Source organism: Astatotilapia calliptera, chromosome 1, assembly GCF_900246225.1.
Source record: "Astatotilapia calliptera chromosome 1, fAstCal1.2, whole genome shotgun sequence".
In the NCBI taxonomy this organism is placed as follows: domain Eukaryota; kingdom Metazoa; phylum Chordata; class Actinopteri; order Cichliformes; family Cichlidae; genus Astatotilapia; species Astatotilapia calliptera.
Window position 1 is genome coordinate 2109649 of NC_039302.1, and position 17767 is coordinate 2127415.

Here is a 17767-nt window from a genome sequence, read left to right on the forward strand (position 1 = left end):
AACAGCTTGCTAGAGCACATGAGTGATGAAGGTAAAGGTTAGGTACTGGTTCCACTGGGACAGGCCTTTCCATGACCTGCTGTGACTCAAGAACATTACCAAAATCCACCACTTGATTCAGATCCAGTCTGAAATGAATAAGTTCTTAATTTTCCCATGATTCCCACTCTAGCTAGATTCAGGAATACAAAGTGTGGTCATTTTTCTTGGAGTTCTGAAACCAGAAGGTGAAACAATCAGAACAATACCACGTTTTCATTACAGTCGGGTTTGCAGAGGTGACGCTCGTATAGTAGAAGCTCACCAGCCTCAGGGTCATGACCACTTCAGTAAATACAGTGTGGTGGAGCGGGGCCCTGTACTAAGCATGAATACAGCCATTATCATAAGATGCTTTGTTTACAGAGCTTTGTTGAGAAATGCTGAAATGTTCAGAACTAAAACTGTTGGCACTGCACTCTCACTTTATGTTTGGGTGCTGAAGCTGTGCTCTCTGCTTGTTGTGTTTGCGTTCACGCATCTGTTTCACTTGCTCGCTCTATGTGCATTTGTATATTGTTGTTGTTTTTTAGTGCACTGCATGTGGTTGCAGTGTTTGCGCCTGTGGAAAAAGGAGACAACATGGGTTTAGCATATCAAAGGCACAAGGGCCCCAACGACTGTTACAGAAATGTTTTGAGATTTCTAGCACTTGTCCGCTCACCTCAGCTGGCCATATTTAAGGGGCTTTATTGTAGCCTCGCAGAGCTGACATGAACATCTTTACTAAGGTCCCAGGATTAGTCCAACAAACCAGGTATGTTGAGAGTGCCCTACTCTGGCCACAGTCCACAGAGCAAGACACCCACCAGTGTTATTGAGGTGGGTGGGCCTGTGGCTTTACAGCCAGTTTCTCCTGATTATCATGCTGTGCTCTCTGTGATGCCTCCAACACCAGTTTCCCAAAATCACCTGGAGAGTGATGAAGGCTGTATGCACACATACTGTCTCGCATTTTAAAGTGCCAGATGATAGCGCTAATCCAAATTAATCTGAAGCATGAAACTAATTTGATGTAAGAGTTGGAAATAGAAATAAACACTGCAGTGATTTTTTTTTTTTAAAGACATTTTCAAAGGCTAAAGTCTTGACTTTTGGTTCCAGACCACAGACTGGGGAGTTTCTTTGATCGCTGTAGTTTATGTCTTGATTATTACATGTGTGTGTATATATAATTCATTCAAAGTTTTCTGTATCTACAGCAAGCTGGGGTCTGTGCTCCAACGTGCCTTCTACGGGTCCAGTGGGAGGGTGAGTCAAATAATTACTTAGTTACTTTGTCAAAGTATAGATGGGTTTCCTAATATAAAGTGACTAGAATTTAAAAAATGAGTCAATCTGTGACACATAATTTGAATTGTCAAGTTAATTAGTAACTATTCTGATAATTGAGAAATCATGTTAGTAATTTTCACACCAAAAGAAAAAAAATGGTCGACTTAACCTTCACCTAACATATAAACCCACATATTTCAGTTTAAGAGAGCATAATGTTATTTTTATACAAAAATTAGCTTAAAGGCATACCTTTTAAAATTCTTTAAGACATTTAAAATCTTAGCATCACATCTTACATCACTTTATCAAAAATAAACAAATCAACAAAAATCATTTATGATTTGACTTGGTGTTGTTTAAATCAAACAAACTTCATCCATCCCTGCATACGTTTTCTTCTGCTTATCCGGGGCTGGGTTGCAGGGGCAGCAGCCTAAACAGAGAAGCCCAGACATCTCTCTCTCTCCCCGGCCACCTCCTCTAGCTTGTCCGGGTTAACACCAAGGTGTTCCCAGGCCAGCCGAGAGATAAAATCTGTCCAGCGTGTCCTGGGTCTGCCCCGGGCCTCTTCCCACTGGGACATGCCCAGTACACCACACCCAGGAGGCGCCCAGGAGGCATCCTGGAGGCATCCTTTGACATGGCTACCCAGATGGCTGAATTCCTCACCCTGTCTCTAAGGGAGAGGCCAGCCTCCCTGAGGGACATGGTCGAATGCCTTCTCCAAGTCCACAAAACACATGTAGACTTGTTGGGCAAACTCCCATGAACCATCAAGTATCCTCGAGAGGACAAAGAGCTGGTCCAGTATTCCACGACCGAGATGAAAACCACATTGTTCCTCCATCTGTTAGTCAACCGAGGTTTGGCTAACGGATGGACTCTCCTTTCCAGACTTTGGCTGTAGGAGAGGCTGAAGAGTGTGATCCCCCTCTGGTTGGAGCATGATGGTTCCCTTCACCTCTGCTGTCCACCATCTGGTTTGGGGGTTATCATTAATGGAGTAGCTCCAGCAATCGAGGTGCTGAACATGGTCCATTCAGACTCAATGTCCCCAGTCTCTCTTGGAATAGTGTTGAAGCTCAGCCAAATGTGGGCATTTAAGATCTCGCATTGTCTGCTAGGTGTTCCCAGCGCAGCCTCATTGACAGCGCAGCCTCCCCCGCCACCTGATCAAACCTACTATAAGGTGGTGATCAGTTGACAGCTCACCACCTATCTTCACCCAAGTGTTCAGAACATGCGGCTGCAAATCTGATGATACGACTACAAAATCCAGAATCGACCTGCGGCCTAGAGTGTCCTGGTGCTATGTGCACTTATGGACACCCTTATGTTCGAATATGGTGTTCGTTATGGACAAACTGTGGTTTGCACAGAAATCCAGTAACAAAACACCACTTGGGTTCAGATCTGGCAGGCTGTTCCTCCCAGTCAGGGCCTTCCAGGTCTCTCTGTCACATGAGTGCTGAAGTCTCCGAGTAGGATGACAGAGTTCTCAGGTAGAGCACCCTCAAGCACCCCGGCCAAGGTACTCCAAAAAGACCCGGTACTCTACATGTATATATATATAACACCCAGCACGCCCCTGCGGGCGGTTTATCCTTCAAGCTCGGGTCCTCTACCAGAGGCCTGGGAGCTTGAGGGTCCTGCGCAGTATCTTAGCTGTTCCCAGGACTGCGCTCTTCTGGACAGAGATCTCCGATGTTATTCCCGGGATCTGCTGGAGCCACTCGCCTAGCTTGGGAGTCACCGCACCTAGTGCTCCGATTACCACGGGGACCACCGTTACCTTCACCCTCCACATCCTCTCGAGCTCTTCTCTGAGCCCTTGGTATTTCTCCAGCTTCTCGTGTTCCTTCTTCCTGATATTGCTGTCATTCGGAACCGCTACATCGATCACTACGGCCGTCTTCTTCTGTTTGTCTACCACCACTATGTCCGGTTGGTTAGCCACCACCATTTTGTCCGTCTGTATCTGGAAGTCCCACAGGATCTTAGCTCGGTCATTCTCCACCACCCTTGGGGGCATCTCCCATTTTGACCTCGGGACTTCCAGGTTATACTCGGCACAGATGTTCCTGTACACTATGCCGGCCACTTGGTTATGGTGTTCCATGTATGCCTTGCCTGCTAGCATCTTGCACCCTGCTGTTATGTGCTGGATTGTCTCTGGGGCATCTTTACACAGCCTGCACCTGGGGTCTTGCCTGGTGTGATAGACCCCAGCCTCTATGGATCTTGTGCTCAGAGCTTGTTCTTGTGCTGCCATGATTAGTGCCTCTGTGCTGTCTTTCAGTCCAGCTTTGTCCAGCCACTGGTAGGATTTCTGGATATCAGCCACCTCCTCTATCTGCCGGTGGTACATACCGTGCAGGGGCCTGTCCTTCCATGATGGTTCCTCGTCTCCCTCCTCTTTCTTGGGTTTCTGCTGCCTGAGGTATTCACTGAGCACTCGGTCAGTTGGGGCCATCTTCCCAATGTATTCTTGGATGTTCCTTGTCTCATCCTGGACTGTGGTGCTGACACTCACCAGTCCCCGGCCCCCTTCCTTCCGCTTACCGTACAGCCTCAGGGTGCTGGACTTGGGGTGAAACCCTCCATGCATGGTAAGGAGCTTTCTTGTCTTTATGTCAGTGGCTTCTATCTCCTCCTTTGGCCAGCCTATTACCCCAGCAGGGTACCTGATCACGGGCAGGGCGTACGTGTTGATGGCCCGGATCTTGTTCTTACCATTCAGCTGACTCCTCAGGACTTGCCTGACCCTCTGCAGGTACTTGGTGGTTGCAGCTTTTCTAGCGGCCTCTTCATGGTTCCCATTTGCCTGTGGGATCCCCAAGTACTTGTAACTGTCCTCTATGTCTGCAATGTTGCCTTCTGGTAGTTCAATCCCCTCAGTTCTGACTACCTTCCCTCTCTTTGATACCATCCGACTACACTTCTCCAGTCCGAACGACATTCCAATGTCATTGCTGTATAGCCTGGTAGTGTGGATCAGTGAATCGATGTCTCGTTCACTCTTGGCATACAGCTTGATGTCATCCATGTACAGGAGGTGGCTGACAACTGCTCCGTTCCGTAGTCGGTATCCGTAGCCAGTCTTGTTAATGATCTCACTGAGGGGGTTCAGGCCTATGCAGAACAGCAGTGGGGACAGAGCATCTCCTTGGTAGATCCCGCACTTGATGGTGACTTGTGCTATGGGCTTGGAGTTGGCCTCTAGTGTTGTACGCCACATCCCCATTGAGTTCCTGATGAAGGCTCTTAGGGTCCCATTGATCTTGTACAATTCTAGGCATTCCAGTATCCAGCTGTGGGGCATTGAGTCATAGGCCTTCTTGTAATCAATCCAGGCAGTGCACAGGTTTGTCAGTCTGGTCTTGCAGTCTCGGCTGATTGTTCTGTCTACCAGTAGCTGGTGTTTTGCGCCTCTGGTATTCTTGCCAATTCCTTTCTGTGTCCCGCTCATGTATTGACCCATGTGCCTGTTCATCTTAGCCGATATGATGCCCGACAGGAGCTTCCATGTAGTACTGAGGCAGGTTATTGGTCGGTAGTTGGAGGGGACCGGTCCCTTCTTGGGGTCCTTGGGGATCAGGACCGTCCGACCTTCGGTTAGCCATTCCGGGTGTCTCTCGTTAACTAGCAGCTGGTTCATTTGTGCTGCCAGACGCTCGTGGAGTGCAGTCAGCTTCTTCAGCCAGTAGGCGTGAACCATGTCGGGCCCTGGTGCTGTCCAACTCTTCATACTGGAGACCCTTTCTTGGATATCTGCCACTGTGATGGTTACTGGACCCTGTTCAGGGAGGTCGCTGTGGTCTGCCCTCAGATCCTCTAGCCACTGAGCATTGCCGTTATGGGTTGCATCCTTCTCCCATATGCTCTTCCAGTATTGCTCCGTCTCCAGCCTTGGTGGTGCTGTTCTCTTATTGTTCCCTTGCCACTGAGAGTACACCTTTGCTGGTTCTGTGGAGAACAGCTGGTTTATTCTCCTGCCTTCTATCTCTCTGGTGTACCTCCTCAAGCGGCTGGCCAAGGCTGTGAGTCTTTGCTTGGCAGTTTCCAAGGCCTCAGGTATGGACAGCTTGCTGTATTTCTTAGGCACCTTATTTGTCGCACCTTGCTGCAACTCCGTTAGTTGGCTAACCTCCCTCCGTGCTACTTTGATCTTGCCCTCTAGCCTCCTTCTCCATGGAGGGTACTGCCCCTTGTCGCTGTTCAACTTGTAGCCAAGCATCTCACTGATCACTGCTGCCGTATTGTAGATCAGCTTGTTAGTGTCGGTAATCGTGGTTGTAGGTATTGCTCGTAGTGCTGCATTAACATCATCTAGCAGACCTTCTGAGGGTACTTCACGTAATCTTGGTAACCGGCTACGGGGGATCCAGGTTTCAAGCTTGGCCATGATCCTATTTTTCAGGTCAGTTCCTCTCGCACTCAACGATCCTTCTCCTATCGCACTTGGGGCTATGTACCCAATCTCGGGTGGGGGTGATGATATCGCCCCCCTGACCTGGCGTCCTGACTCCTCCTTGCCGTAGCATTTGTGTTGTACCTCGTCAATCTCTAGCTGTGAGAGCAGTCCCTTCTTTCGAATGTTGGAACACTGAGCTACTAGTTGTTTCGCCGTCATTGTGGATGTTGGGTATCGAAGAATCCATATATATATATATACATATATATATATATATATATATATATATATATATATATATATATATATATATATATATATATATATATATATATATATATATATATATATATATATATATATATATACATATATATATATATATACATATATACATATATATATATATACATATATATATATATATACATATACATATATATATATATATATATATATATATATATATATATATATATATATATATATATATATATATATATATATATATATATATACATATATATATATATATATATATATATATTACATTTACAGCTGAAGCCTGGGAGATTTTAGCTTGACTTGGCATAAAAACTGGATTCAGGGAGGAATGTCTGTCCTTTGGCTCTATTGGAACTTTGTATCTCTATGTAAAACTGATCAATCGATCTGTTTCATCTTGGTTGTTTAGCATCTTCACTAAAAAAACCCCACGAAAACCACAATTTGTTTCTTTAGGAATTAAGTGGTTATAAAAAAAAAAGCCAGAAACCTCTATAAAATCAGCTTATTTGAGTCACATATTTTCAGACAGTCTTCTGTGAAAATTTCCATTCCCAATACAAAAACCTCAGATGGTTCTGACAGCCAGATAATAGCTGCTTGTTTACTGTTAGCTCAATAAAATATTCAAAAATTGAAAGATGTGTTCATGTCAGACTAAAAAGCTACTCACACAGGAGCCTCACAGACAGGTTATGCTGCCACAAAGTCTAAAACTTGGTATACATGTGTAATATTTGTCAAATATCTCCTAATAAGGAATACCTCCATTTCATGCAGGCTTCCTATGTTTGATGCTTTTTGGTTTGGGGTAAACTGTAACCATATTTTTGTGCTGCGGCTGCTCTCAGGTGACCCTTTTTGAACAGCGAAACTTTGCTGGCAGAAAGCTGGACCTGAGCTCCGACTGCACCAGGGTCAGTGACAAGAACTTCCCAGAGAGATGTAACTCTGTCCAGGTGGAGAGTGGAGCGTAAGTCTACTTAAAACAGGCAGCAGGCCACTGATGCACGCTCTGCTGTCTAAGGTTATCCAAAAAGCAGATGAAAGCATCTACAGTGGTGTGAAAAACTACTTTCCTATGTCTTGTATGTTTATCACATTTAAATGTTTCAGAGCAGCAAACAAATTTAAACATTAGACAAAGTAAACACAAAATGCAGTTTCTAAATGAAGGCGTTTATGATTAAGGGGGGGGGGGGGGGGGAATCCAAACCTAACAGCTCTGTGTGAAAATGTGATTGCTGTCTAAACCTAATAACTGGTTGGGCCACCCCTAGCAGCAACAACTGCAATCAAGCGTTTGCGATAACTGGCAATGAGTCTTTTACAGCAGTGTGGAGAAATCTTGGCCTACTCGTCCTCACAGAATTATTGTAATTTAGCTAAACTGGAGGGTTTTTGAGCATGAACCTCCTTTTTAATGACATGCCACAGCATCTCAGTTGGATTCAGGTCAGGACTTTGATTAGTCTACTCCTATATGGCCACTCCAAGTCTTCATTTTAATTTTCTTCAGCCATTCAAAGGTGGACTCGCTGGTGTGTTTTGGATCCTGCTGCAGAAACCAAGTGCGCTTCAGCTTGAGGTCCAGACAGATGGCCAGACATTCCCTCTCGGGATGTTGTGATAGCAGAATTCATGGTTCCACATTACCACAGCAATTCTTTTAGTTCCTGAGGCAGCAAACAAGCCCATTTAGCCCACTTTTTCACACCACTGTATATCTGCGGCCTTCAATAAACAGACACTAAAAGCAAATGAAATCAAAATGATGTTTAATCACTGTTTAGAGCCTATTTGAATCTAAAACAACATTTCAAACATATTTTTATTTTAGCTTTGTTGTTGTTTTTGCCTTTGCCACATTGATTTTTGACTCTCTCTCTTCTCATTTAAAGATGGGTGGGTTATGAGCATGAAAACTTCCGGGGACGTCAGTACCTATGGGACATGTCAGACAGGGGCGAGTACAACTGCTACGATAGGTGGTGTGCCCAAGTGGACCACATCTCCTCTGTCCGTGCTGTCAAACAGGTGGAACACAGAAACGCACACTAGTTACAGAACATACAGATCTTCTTCTGTCTCGACCTTTTTAAAGAAGCGCTCTCAACATGCAGTATGCGCTCCATATCTGCTGTACTGCTGACAAGCAACTGAATAAAAGAGATAAAATAGTTTACAGAAATACATCAGAGCTATTTATGGTGGATTCCAGGATTAAAACAGATTGTTTTGGTCTTAATAATTATGCAGACATTTTACTTGTTTTTGTGAAGAATGACTAATGCACAGTGCTAATGTCATAGAAGATGGTATTTTTCTACATCCAAAGACAATGTGTTGGTAAATAATGTATATTGAGCTAACTTTGTGATGAACAAAAAAGCAGCTTAATAGTTACATAATAAGTCATTTAAAGTAATTACATTTTGATTATTCTAATACATAATGTTTTAATATTTTTTGGTTTAGCAAAAGTCATACTAAAAAGATTTTATCTGTGGTTATTTCTAAAGATATACTCCAGTATTCAGCGGCACTTTGTCTCACCATTTTACACATTTGTATTTAAAAAATTGCAGCATTAGAAGAAAACTTACAAAAGAAGAAATCAGCCTTAACAACAGTGTGCTGGTTCTCTCAGTCCACAGACACCAGCTAACCAGCTTTAGTGGGAATGGTTGTCTGTTAATTCAATTCAATTTCAATTTGTTTTTCTTTTAACCTTATCTGTTATTTCACAATAACAGTGGCCTCACAGCGGTAGATAAAAACCCTAAATTGTTGGAAAGAAATCCCCAGCAATCACATGACACCCATAAGCAAGCAATCGGCAACAGTGGCAAGTGAACACTTCCTTTTAACAGGAAGAAAGCTCCAGCAGAAAATCTGAGCTCGCTGGTTGGGGATGAGGAGGGAAAGAAGAGAACCGAGTGACAAAAGACACACTATGGGAGAGAGAGTCAGTTTTTAATAACTGCTCATTAAATACAGTAAGTTGTGTTGTATAAAGACACAGTGAGTCAAAATAGATGAGCGAACAAGAAACCTTCAGTGTATCATGGAAAGCGCCCCCACAGCCTCTTTGCAGCATAACTAAAGAATGGTTCAGGCTCACTGAGCCCAGTCGTATAGATCAGTGAGCCTTCAGCTTTCAGGCCCCTCTTCAGTTTGGATTCAGCAGACAGACTGTCTCAAAAATTTTCCTTTTTGCTGGATCAGGTGACCCTGCATCCTCCCTTAGGTATGCTGCCATAGGTGTAGGCTGCTGGGGGATTCCCATGATGCATTGAGTTTTTCTTCTTCAGTCCCCTTTCTCTGTATGTATTACTGTAAGGTCTGCCTTACAATATAAAGCACCTTGAGGCGACTGTTGTTGTGATTTATATAAATAGAATAGAATAGAAGTGATCCAGACCTGACTATATGCTGTATCGAAAGGAAAGTTTTGAGCCTAATCCTGAAAGTAGAGAGAATGCATGCCTCTTGAATCCAAACTGGGAGCCAAATCCATAGTAAAGAAGTCGAATAGCTGAAGGCTCTGCTTTCCATTCTACTTTTAAAACTAGAAAGCACCAGTAAGCCTGCAGTCTGACAACAAAGTGCCGTGTTCAGATAGCACAGTCCTATAGCTCTTTAAGATATGACTGGGCTTGATTATTTAGGATTTTGTATGTGAGAAAAAGGATTTGAAATTTAATTCTAAATTTAACAGGAAACCAATGAAGGGAAGCTAAAATTGGCGAAATATGGTCTCTGTAGTTCTTGCTGTAGTGTTCTCAATCACCTGAAGGCTTTTAAGGGAGATTTTAGAGCAATCTGATAATGAAGTACATTATCCAGCCTAGAAGTAATAAATGCATGAAGCAGCTTTTCAGGGTGTTTCTGATTTTAGCAATATTACACAAGTAAATCAAAGCAATTGTAAATATTTTTTAATGTTCTTTCTGAAGGATATGATCAAAATAACTTAGGTTCTTCCTGTTTATAGGTTATAGATGGACAATTGTGAACCACTGGACTGGAGTGCTGTTTTAGCACCTTATCTGCTGATTGAACGTGTATGTTGTAGTGTAATGTAATCCACCTCAGGTCATTAGCCAGTACATAACATTTATCTCAGTCTCCAAAGTTTCATGTTATCTTAAAGTAATTAGTAATCCAATATGATTAAAACTTTCTATTTCAACAGCAGTATAGCTTATTCAAAAATGCAGGAGCCATTAAACAAATACATTCAAAAACACACACACACATACACTCAACAGTTGTGTATTTCTGTGACTTCTAGGACAACAACCCTGCCAGAGCTCAGCTGTTTGAACGAGCTGGTTTCTCTGGTAAGAAGATGGAGCTCCAGGATGACATCCCCAACCTTATGAGCCGCTACAGCCTCAACAGAGTAGCCTCCATTCGTGTGCTCGGAGGAGCGTGAGTGATTAAACGAGTGAAGCCTTTGGACTTTGAGCAGTGTAACTAGTATCCTACCAGAGATCTAACCTTCCTCTGTGTATACAGGTGGGTGGTGTATCAGGAGCCCAACTACAGAGGACCCCACTACATCCTGGAGAAGCGTGATTACAACAACTTCTCTGACTGGGGCAGCCAGAACAGCACCATTGGCTCCATGCGGAGAGTTCGCTTCAACTGAACACCAACTCTGAGCTATTGACATTGCGCCCATGAAATTTGTCAGCTTTATATACAAACATTTACATATTTTTAGTAATAAATTGTTAAAAGGCAAATGTTTTTGGTATTTATTCTTCATAATTTATTACTTTTAATAAAAGACATATGGGTTTTCGAAATGTAAAGAATTTGTAACCGATGGGTAATCGATGGTTGTGCCCTAATACCAGAGACATAATAAGTCAGCAACATGACACTCAATTGAAATCTATAGAATTCCATAACATAAAAGATGGTGGTAGAAGTATAACATCTGTGATCAAAAAACTTCTCTAAGCTTAAATGTTTGAAAAAGCAACCCTAATTATTATGACATGTATTGATGTTTTGCAGACACACAGAGGATAACCATATCATATTAACTTGTTTGGCATTTTGGACATAGGACAGTCATAGTGTGAATGTAGGATCAAGCGAATAAGGCCCCAGTCACACTGGCCTAGAGACTGATGTGCAACTCAGCCACCAGTCATTAGGAAAAAGTGTTGCTTTGAGTGCTTGCAGGACGTTGATGGCACTTGCAGGAAAAATGGCGACTAAAGTCCCAGTAACACAGGTCTACAGACCAGTCAGTCATCACCCCCGGCAACCACTGTTTGGCAAAAACGTCCTTGTTATTTTTTGAGTGTCTAACACAGCATATTACTTTGGTCATAAACTGAATGGAAGACATGTGGATTCAGCTACTCTCTAAGCTGTAGCGAAACTGTGATTCAACACATGAATGGCCTGAGGATAAAAACTCCTCTTGAGCCTCTCCGTTTTTGTTCGGATGGTGCGGAACCTTTCAGAAGCTGGAACAGTTCATTGCTGGGATGGGACGGGTCCTTCAAAATCTGAGTTGCTGCAGTCCAGCATCTCCTGATGTAAATCTCCTGTAGGGAAGGGAGAGCAGTCCTGCAGCAGTGTTCTGCCATACAGATCACTCTCTAAAGAGCTTTTTATTTTCAAGACAGCTGTTTCCATACCGGGATGTGATGTTCTGTATGAGGATGCTCTCCACAGCGCCTGTATACAAAGTCCTGAGGATCACTGGAGAGACTCTGAACTTCCTCAGTTGTCAGAGGTGATACAGACGCTGCCTAGCCTTTTTGGTCTGGGCCTGAATGTGGGCAGACCATGTCAGGTCTGAGCAGATGTGGACACTGAGATACTTGAAGGACTGCACCCTCTCCACTGGAGCTCCATTGATGATAATGGGCTTGTAGTCTCTGTGCTGACCCCTTCTGAAGTCCACCACCAGCTCCTTGGTCTTGCCGACGTTCAGCTGGAGGTGGTTGTCCCGGCACAATGATGCCAGATTCTTCACTTCATCCATGTAGGCCGCCTCATCGTTGTTGGAGATTGTGCCCAACACCACTGTGTCATCAGCGAACTTCACAATGGTGTTGGAGCCGTGGGTGGCCACACAGTCTGAAGTGTAGAGGGAGTAGAGCAGTGGTGAGAGGACACACCCCTGTGGCGCTCCCGTGCTGATGGTGATGCTGTCAGAGATGCACCCACCCTCACCACCTGAGTTCTGCCAGTGAGGAAGTCAAACACCTATGCACACAGACAGCTGTTGAGTCCTAGATCCCTCAGCTTTGTGAACAGTCTACCGGGCACTATTGTGTTGAACGCTGAGCTGTAATCAACAAACAGCATTATCACATAGTTACCCTGTTTCTTGTCCATGTGGCTAAGGGTGGTGTTTAGGACGTGGGCGATGGCGTCCTCCGTGGATCTGTTGGGTCGGTAGGCAAACTGGAGTGGATCTGTGATGTTTGGGATGGAGGAGGAGATGGTTTTCTTCAACAGCCTCTCGAACACCTTCATAACCACCGAGGTCAGCGCAACTGGCCGGTAGTCATTCAGGCATGAGGGCTTGTTGTTCTGGGGACAGGGATGATGGTAGATCCCTTGAAGCATGTGGGGACCACAGACTTCAGAAACAACTTTTACTTCTTTGCTTCGAGTTTGTGTCGTACTTTAAGGTTTACTATTGCTCGGCTAATGATATATGCAGAAAAACATGAAAAATTGCAGGTAACTGTGGCAATTTTTCATCAACTACAGCATTCACTAGGTTTTTGGTACAGTATTATCTTTACAACCGATTCCATCCAGTGATAGCCAGAAACCTCCACTAATCAGGGAATACAATTTTTTTTCCTAACAATCTGTCAATGTATCATGTCTTTAGTGGACATCTCTTGAGTAATGTGTGCATGACATCACATGAGTAACCTCCGAAGCATTGCAAAAACTCCACTGATGTTGGTTGCACTGGCTGACAGAACATCTGATGTGGTTTGCACATTTAAACACAGGATCCAGAAAGCCATTCCAAAAGGTATATGGTGATGGTGAGGATTTAGTACATGAAGAACCGAAGATAATATCAACTTTAAGTAAATACAGACCATTGGTGTAGCACAACCATACGTTTAGGTGAAGAAATATCCATTTACATTGCATGGTAATCAGATAAGGTTAAACGGAGTCTTCTTAAAGTAGAGGTTCTTTGTTCTCAGTTTGGCAGTAAAGAGTTAAAAGGCCTAACAGGCCAATAGGGTGGAGTTATTTAGACTCCTGGGTGTGTTTAACAAACTGACAAGAAATGTATGCTGATGTATTGAAGTTGGAAAATGGCTTAGAATTTGTGATGTTAAGCTTATTATATTAACATTGTGTCAATTTCCTACTGCTTATCCAGGTCACAGGGCTTAAGAAATGAGGCTCCCTTTGGTCTGCAGAGAAGCCTTCATAAATTGCCACCTTGCTGTAGTGGAGCTGTTTGTGTGCTAGTGATGTCAGGAGCTGCATTGTTGGGGATAAACTGTCACAAACAAACAAAAACCCCCCCCCCACAACATTCTTAAGTTTTAGCATGCAGTCCATTTAGGCTCTAATACCAGTTTCATGTCATCGCTACAGAAATGTTTGATAAGGATACACCCCCATTTTAGTTCAGTGCTCCAATGCAAACGTTATTCCACAAGACTTGTTTCACTTCCAGAACCAGCTGTTCTGATAGGCAGCGATATCTCCCCAGCTTCCACAATGAAGTCATTTGTGAGCCCTTTTACTGAGATGCATGCCAAGAACACAGTCAGGCTTTGCCTCATGTTTTCCACTTGTCTATGAAGACAAAACAAAAGTAGGTTATGATTTTTTTTTTTTTTTTTTTGGGGGGGGGGGGGGGGAACCCACAAACACACTAAGACAAGAGTTAAAGTCTAAGAACCATCTAAAACTTTATTTCGATCTCCAACAAGGTACATTACATGCAGATGCAAAACTGTTTGCTGCCCAACAGGTATGTTTAATCATTCAATAGTTAAAATCTTCCACTGGTGGGAAGAAAAGAAAAAAAAAAGTTAGAGATTAGAAAAACTTTACTTCATAGAAGCAGTTTGTAGATCCTCTGGAAGCTGCACAACAACTTCTCAGCTTTTTCTTGGATATGCAGTTCAAGGTGCATTAGAAAAAAGCCAATACAAATGGCTCAAATTCTCAGATCATAAAAAGAAAAAAGTTGAGTCAGAGTACAGCTGCTGCCATGTTCTTGACAATTGAAGATTTGAGCTGAGGAATGAGGCTGATCTTGAGAAGCTTGCTGCTCGAGTACTTTTTCCTCACAGCCTACAGAGACAGATCCTCAAGGTCAGTCTCTACTCACACATGATATGAGCTGGTGTATTTATTCTCAGCCAACTCACCTGGAACTTCGTTTTCCCTTCATTTACCAGCACAACATTTTTGGCAATGTGCTGCATGATGGGCTTCAGGTGGGCCTCGCCATAGGTAGAGTAGTGCTGCTGTGTGGGAGACTGATGGGAGGTCAATTAACAGCCAGCTTGAAGGAGCAAGATGTTCATAAAAAGTGACTTTAAACTTACCCAGGGTAGGCCGTCCAGCAGCAGCTGGGAGAGGCAGAGGGAAGCAGCAGCGACCTCAGAGGGCCTGTAGTGCACCATATTGTAGTCGAGCAGGGTCAGCTCCATCAGGTACTTGGCCAGCGTGTGTCTCTCCCCATCAGACTGATAAACATGCACGTCAAGGTTTAAGATTCTTACAGTTTCTCTAACACCTTAGCTGCCATTTTTCTTTAATACAGAGTGATACACATGCAAGTTATGAATTGGAGGCAGCCGATTCCTACACTGTTGAAGTCTTCTCCACATTAAATTCATAATGAAACTCACATTTGCCACCTTAGATGCCCGTCTGAGAAAGTGCAGTGGGAGAGGACGCCCCAGCTGAAATTTCAGGCCCTTCAGAATCTGCTGCTCCATCTCGAGAATCTGAGATTTTGTAAAGGCGTTGTCGGTTATGTAGGCAAAGTCGCCAACCTCTGGGGCATACATCTCCTCATACTTGCAGGCCACCAGCATGGCAGTCACACCGACAAGTTGCAGCTTCCTGCGAGACACTGGCTGGACCTGCAGCGTAACCAGAAGAAGCCTTTTAGATCCAGGTCACAAACCCATAGACAAGGCTGTTCAGAAACATCACCTGAAGAAAGCGGTCCAGAATGGCAACTGTGAGGTACAGAGTCTCCTGCAGCAGCTGGAACCTGGAGTGAACCTGGACCAGCCAGTCGATGAGAAGCGCTCGCATACCATCAGTGATTTCGTAGCCCTGCATGTAGTTTGCTCGTACTGTCTGCTGCAACTGAGAAGACAAACTGATGTAAGTCAGAGACGACAGCAGCTGGTGTCAGAAGGCAGGGGAAGAAACTACCTCCAGGTTGTGCAGATACTTGTAGATATCCTTCACATATTCTGAACAGAGCTGTGGCTGGTCTGCATCCTCCTCATCCACGTCCTGCACCGCAAGCAGTGCCTCAGAGAAAGCCAGGCACAACTCAGTCTCCTCCTTCATGGACACATCAGTTGCAGATTCCTCCAAAACCAAAGGAAGAGGCTCTGTAGCTGCATGGACTGGTCGAACATCGGCAGGTTTAGCCACTTGGACACAAGATGGCTTGGCTGACACTTTTGTCTGTCCTGTTCTCTAAGGAAACACGTTTGGAATCATTACAGTTGGGAAATGCAACACGAGTCACTAATAAGACTTTCAGATTGGACAGGAATAAAATTGTTCAACTATTGCGACCTTCCCTTTTGCAAACCACTAAGGGGATTTCAGTCTGCTGCAAGGTTCTTGCTTTGGCTCAGCTAAACCAGTTGACAAGGTTTGTGTTTATTGCAAAAGACAGACAGATGAAGTCTGGGTTGAAAGTCAGCCAGTAAAACTACTTCTAGTCTAGCAGGCATACCAATAAATCAGACCTCTATAAGACTTTATTGCCTGCTTACCAAGTGACTGCAAAGCAGACAAAATGAGTCAGGAACCAAACCAAGATGCTCTTACCTTTGTGACAGTCACTGCTGCGTTAAAGTTGGTAATCTCTCCGAGAGCTGCTCTCCTCGGACCCGCTGCTGCGGCGGCTTTCCCCGGTTTCTGCCGGTTCTCTGCGGTTAGGAGCTGCTAACGCGACAAACATGCACATTAAAAAGGCTTGACCGACTTTTCTACAGCGTGTTTAACATTACTGAAACGATAGCGTTATTATTGCAGCGCTAGCATCAACTAGCCAACAGCAGCTAGCAAACAAAAGTCTTTTTACTCACCACAGCACGAACTTCCACAGACATGTTTACCGTGGGCAGCAACGAGGATACAGAGTGACCAAGAACAAGCAAAAGAGCATATAATTCAGACTAACAGAGGACAGTTTCCCAACAAAATCCGTAAACAGTTATTTCCGTAGCTAAACAACACAGCGACGAGCAGCTTTCAAATAGTTGTCCTCTAAATCTGATTGGATGTAGCGATTTCGTTCGGACGCTTGTGATTGGCTAGTGATTTCAGGTGGGAATTAAAGCCATATGAGCTTTTAAAGTGCTCGGTAACCTTATCTCACAGTCATCGCTTCATCTACAGTAATATAGCGCCAGATAGTAGATTTATAGCAAATGCTAAATAATACGTAAGCAAGTCTTATGCCTAAAGGCAACTGTTGTTAAAAACTGTGTATGAAAAGTCCCTGGTTTGGGACCTGACGAAGACACAAACCCCTGTGGGGCAACCCGCTGTAGCAATCCCTTTTACTGCTTTAGATTCCTTTTTTTAAAAATTATATTTTTATTAGTCATTTTGTTTTACATTCAGATAACAAAGAGTGTATTTGGTGGCTTGACAGTGTATACATAATGCAGTATGTTTAACTTATTTACATAAAGTACATCAATACATATTATGAAGTAGAGGGTCGACCTGACATTGTACAATACATGAGAGATACACCAGTTCAGGGCTGGCCTTACATAAATTCAGGGCAGAGGGGGGACACAAAGATAATCCATTCATTCCATATTTTGTAGAATTTGTCTTCGAATTTTTAAGGAAAATGTCAATTTTTCCATTTTAAATATTTCAAAAACCACATTAAAGCAATACTTAGATGTTTGCTTTAGATTCCATTAATTTACCTTCTTACTATACTTTCATTCAATGTGAACATGGAAACACAAACAGCATCCATAGACACTACAAGCTGTCTGTAGGTAACTCTGCATGTCTGATTTGGCAGATATTGCAAAGAATCAGAATACTTTATTAATCCCAGACTATATTATGTGCTCACAGTTGCTCCAAGACAGTAAAAACCTTAAATTAAATAATACAATACTTTACTAATTTGGAAAAAAAAAAGCTCTAATGTATATAATAGCTCAATTATAAATATCTCAGTATATAAGAAAAATTAAATATATAAGGTTGAAATTAAGCTGTACAGGATGTGCAATAGGGCATAACTATTACAGTGTGTACTGTGCATTAGATGGAGGAGTTGTGCAGGGAGATACCTACAGACAGGAATGATCTCCTGTGTCGTTCTGTGGTGCATTTGGGCAACGTAAGTCTCTCACTGAATGTGCTCCTGTGATAGGCCAGCACATCATGGAGCGGGTGGGTGGTCTTGCCCACCTTTGTCCTTGGACAACAGACCTGATAAGCCATGTTATGTGTATGTATGATCTGGCAATGTTCCAAACCGCCTAA

The 17767-nt window shown here is 43.5% G+C and overlaps 2 protein-coding genes across 3 annotated transcripts; one reads left to right on the forward strand and one right to left on the reverse strand.

The window, feature by feature from the left end:
* The first annotated feature begins 731 nt into the window (after positions 1 to 731).
* On the forward strand, positions 732 to 10770 carry crybgx (crystallin beta gamma X). The gene is made up of 6 exons (XM_026193344.1): positions 732 to 796; positions 1242 to 1290; positions 6868 to 6989; positions 7918 to 8053; positions 10314 to 10453; positions 10541 to 10770. Exons 1-6 carry the CDS (start codon positions 753 to 755, stop codon positions 10671 to 10673), a joined length of 624 nt encoding a protein of 207 aa, XP_026049129.1. The 5' UTR covers positions 732 to 752; the 3' UTR covers positions 10674 to 10770.
* Positions 10771 to 13925: 3155 nt separating this feature from the next.
* ccnb2 (cyclin B2) lies at positions 13926 to 16513 on the reverse strand. 2 transcript variants are annotated; one of them, XM_026190981.1, is made up of 8 exons: positions 16333 to 16513; positions 16073 to 16189; positions 15440 to 15712; positions 15212 to 15370; positions 14902 to 15138; positions 14596 to 14736; positions 14416 to 14526; positions 13926 to 14338 (listed from the first exon to the last, which is right to left on the reverse strand). In XM_026190981.1, the coding sequence occupies exons 1-8, from the start codon at positions 16354 to 16356 to the stop codon at positions 14237 to 14239; spliced, it is 1164 nt and encodes a 387-aa protein (XP_026046766.1). In that variant the 5' UTR covers positions 16357 to 16513; the 3' UTR covers positions 13926 to 14236. The 2 variants fall into 2 exon arrangements, with proteins under 2 accessions (XP_026046766.1, XP_026046845.1); XM_026191060.1 differs by having other exon boundaries at positions 16073 to 16186; positions 16333 to 16511.
* Between the last annotated feature and the right edge of the window lie 1254 nt (positions 16514 to 17767).

Bases quoted from the DNA above. Each gene is read 5' to 3' on its own strand.
- ccnb2 (XM_026190981.1), bottom strand. From the start codon at position 16,356: ATGTCTGTGGAAGTTCGTGCTGTG. The intron at 15,713-16,072 runs GTAAGAGCATCT...GTGTTTCCTTAG, and splicing joins CAGCAGTGACTGTCACAAAG to AGAACAGGACAGACAAAAGT. The intron at 14,527-14,595 runs GTAAGTTTAAAG...ACCTCCCATCAG, and splicing joins TGCTGGACGGCCTACCCTGG to TCTCCCACACAGCAGCACTA.
- crybgx (XM_026193344.1), top strand. From the start codon at position 753: ATGAACATCTTTACTAAGGTCCCAGGATTAGTCCAACAAACCAG. The intron at 797-1,241 runs GTATGTTGAGAG...CTGTATCTACAG, and splicing joins GGATTAGTCCAACAAACCAG to CAAGCTGGGGTCTGTGCTCC. The intron at 10,454-10,540 runs GTGAGTGATTAA...CTGTGTATACAG, and splicing joins ATTCGTGTGCTCGGAGGAGC to GTGGGTGGTGTATCAGGAGC.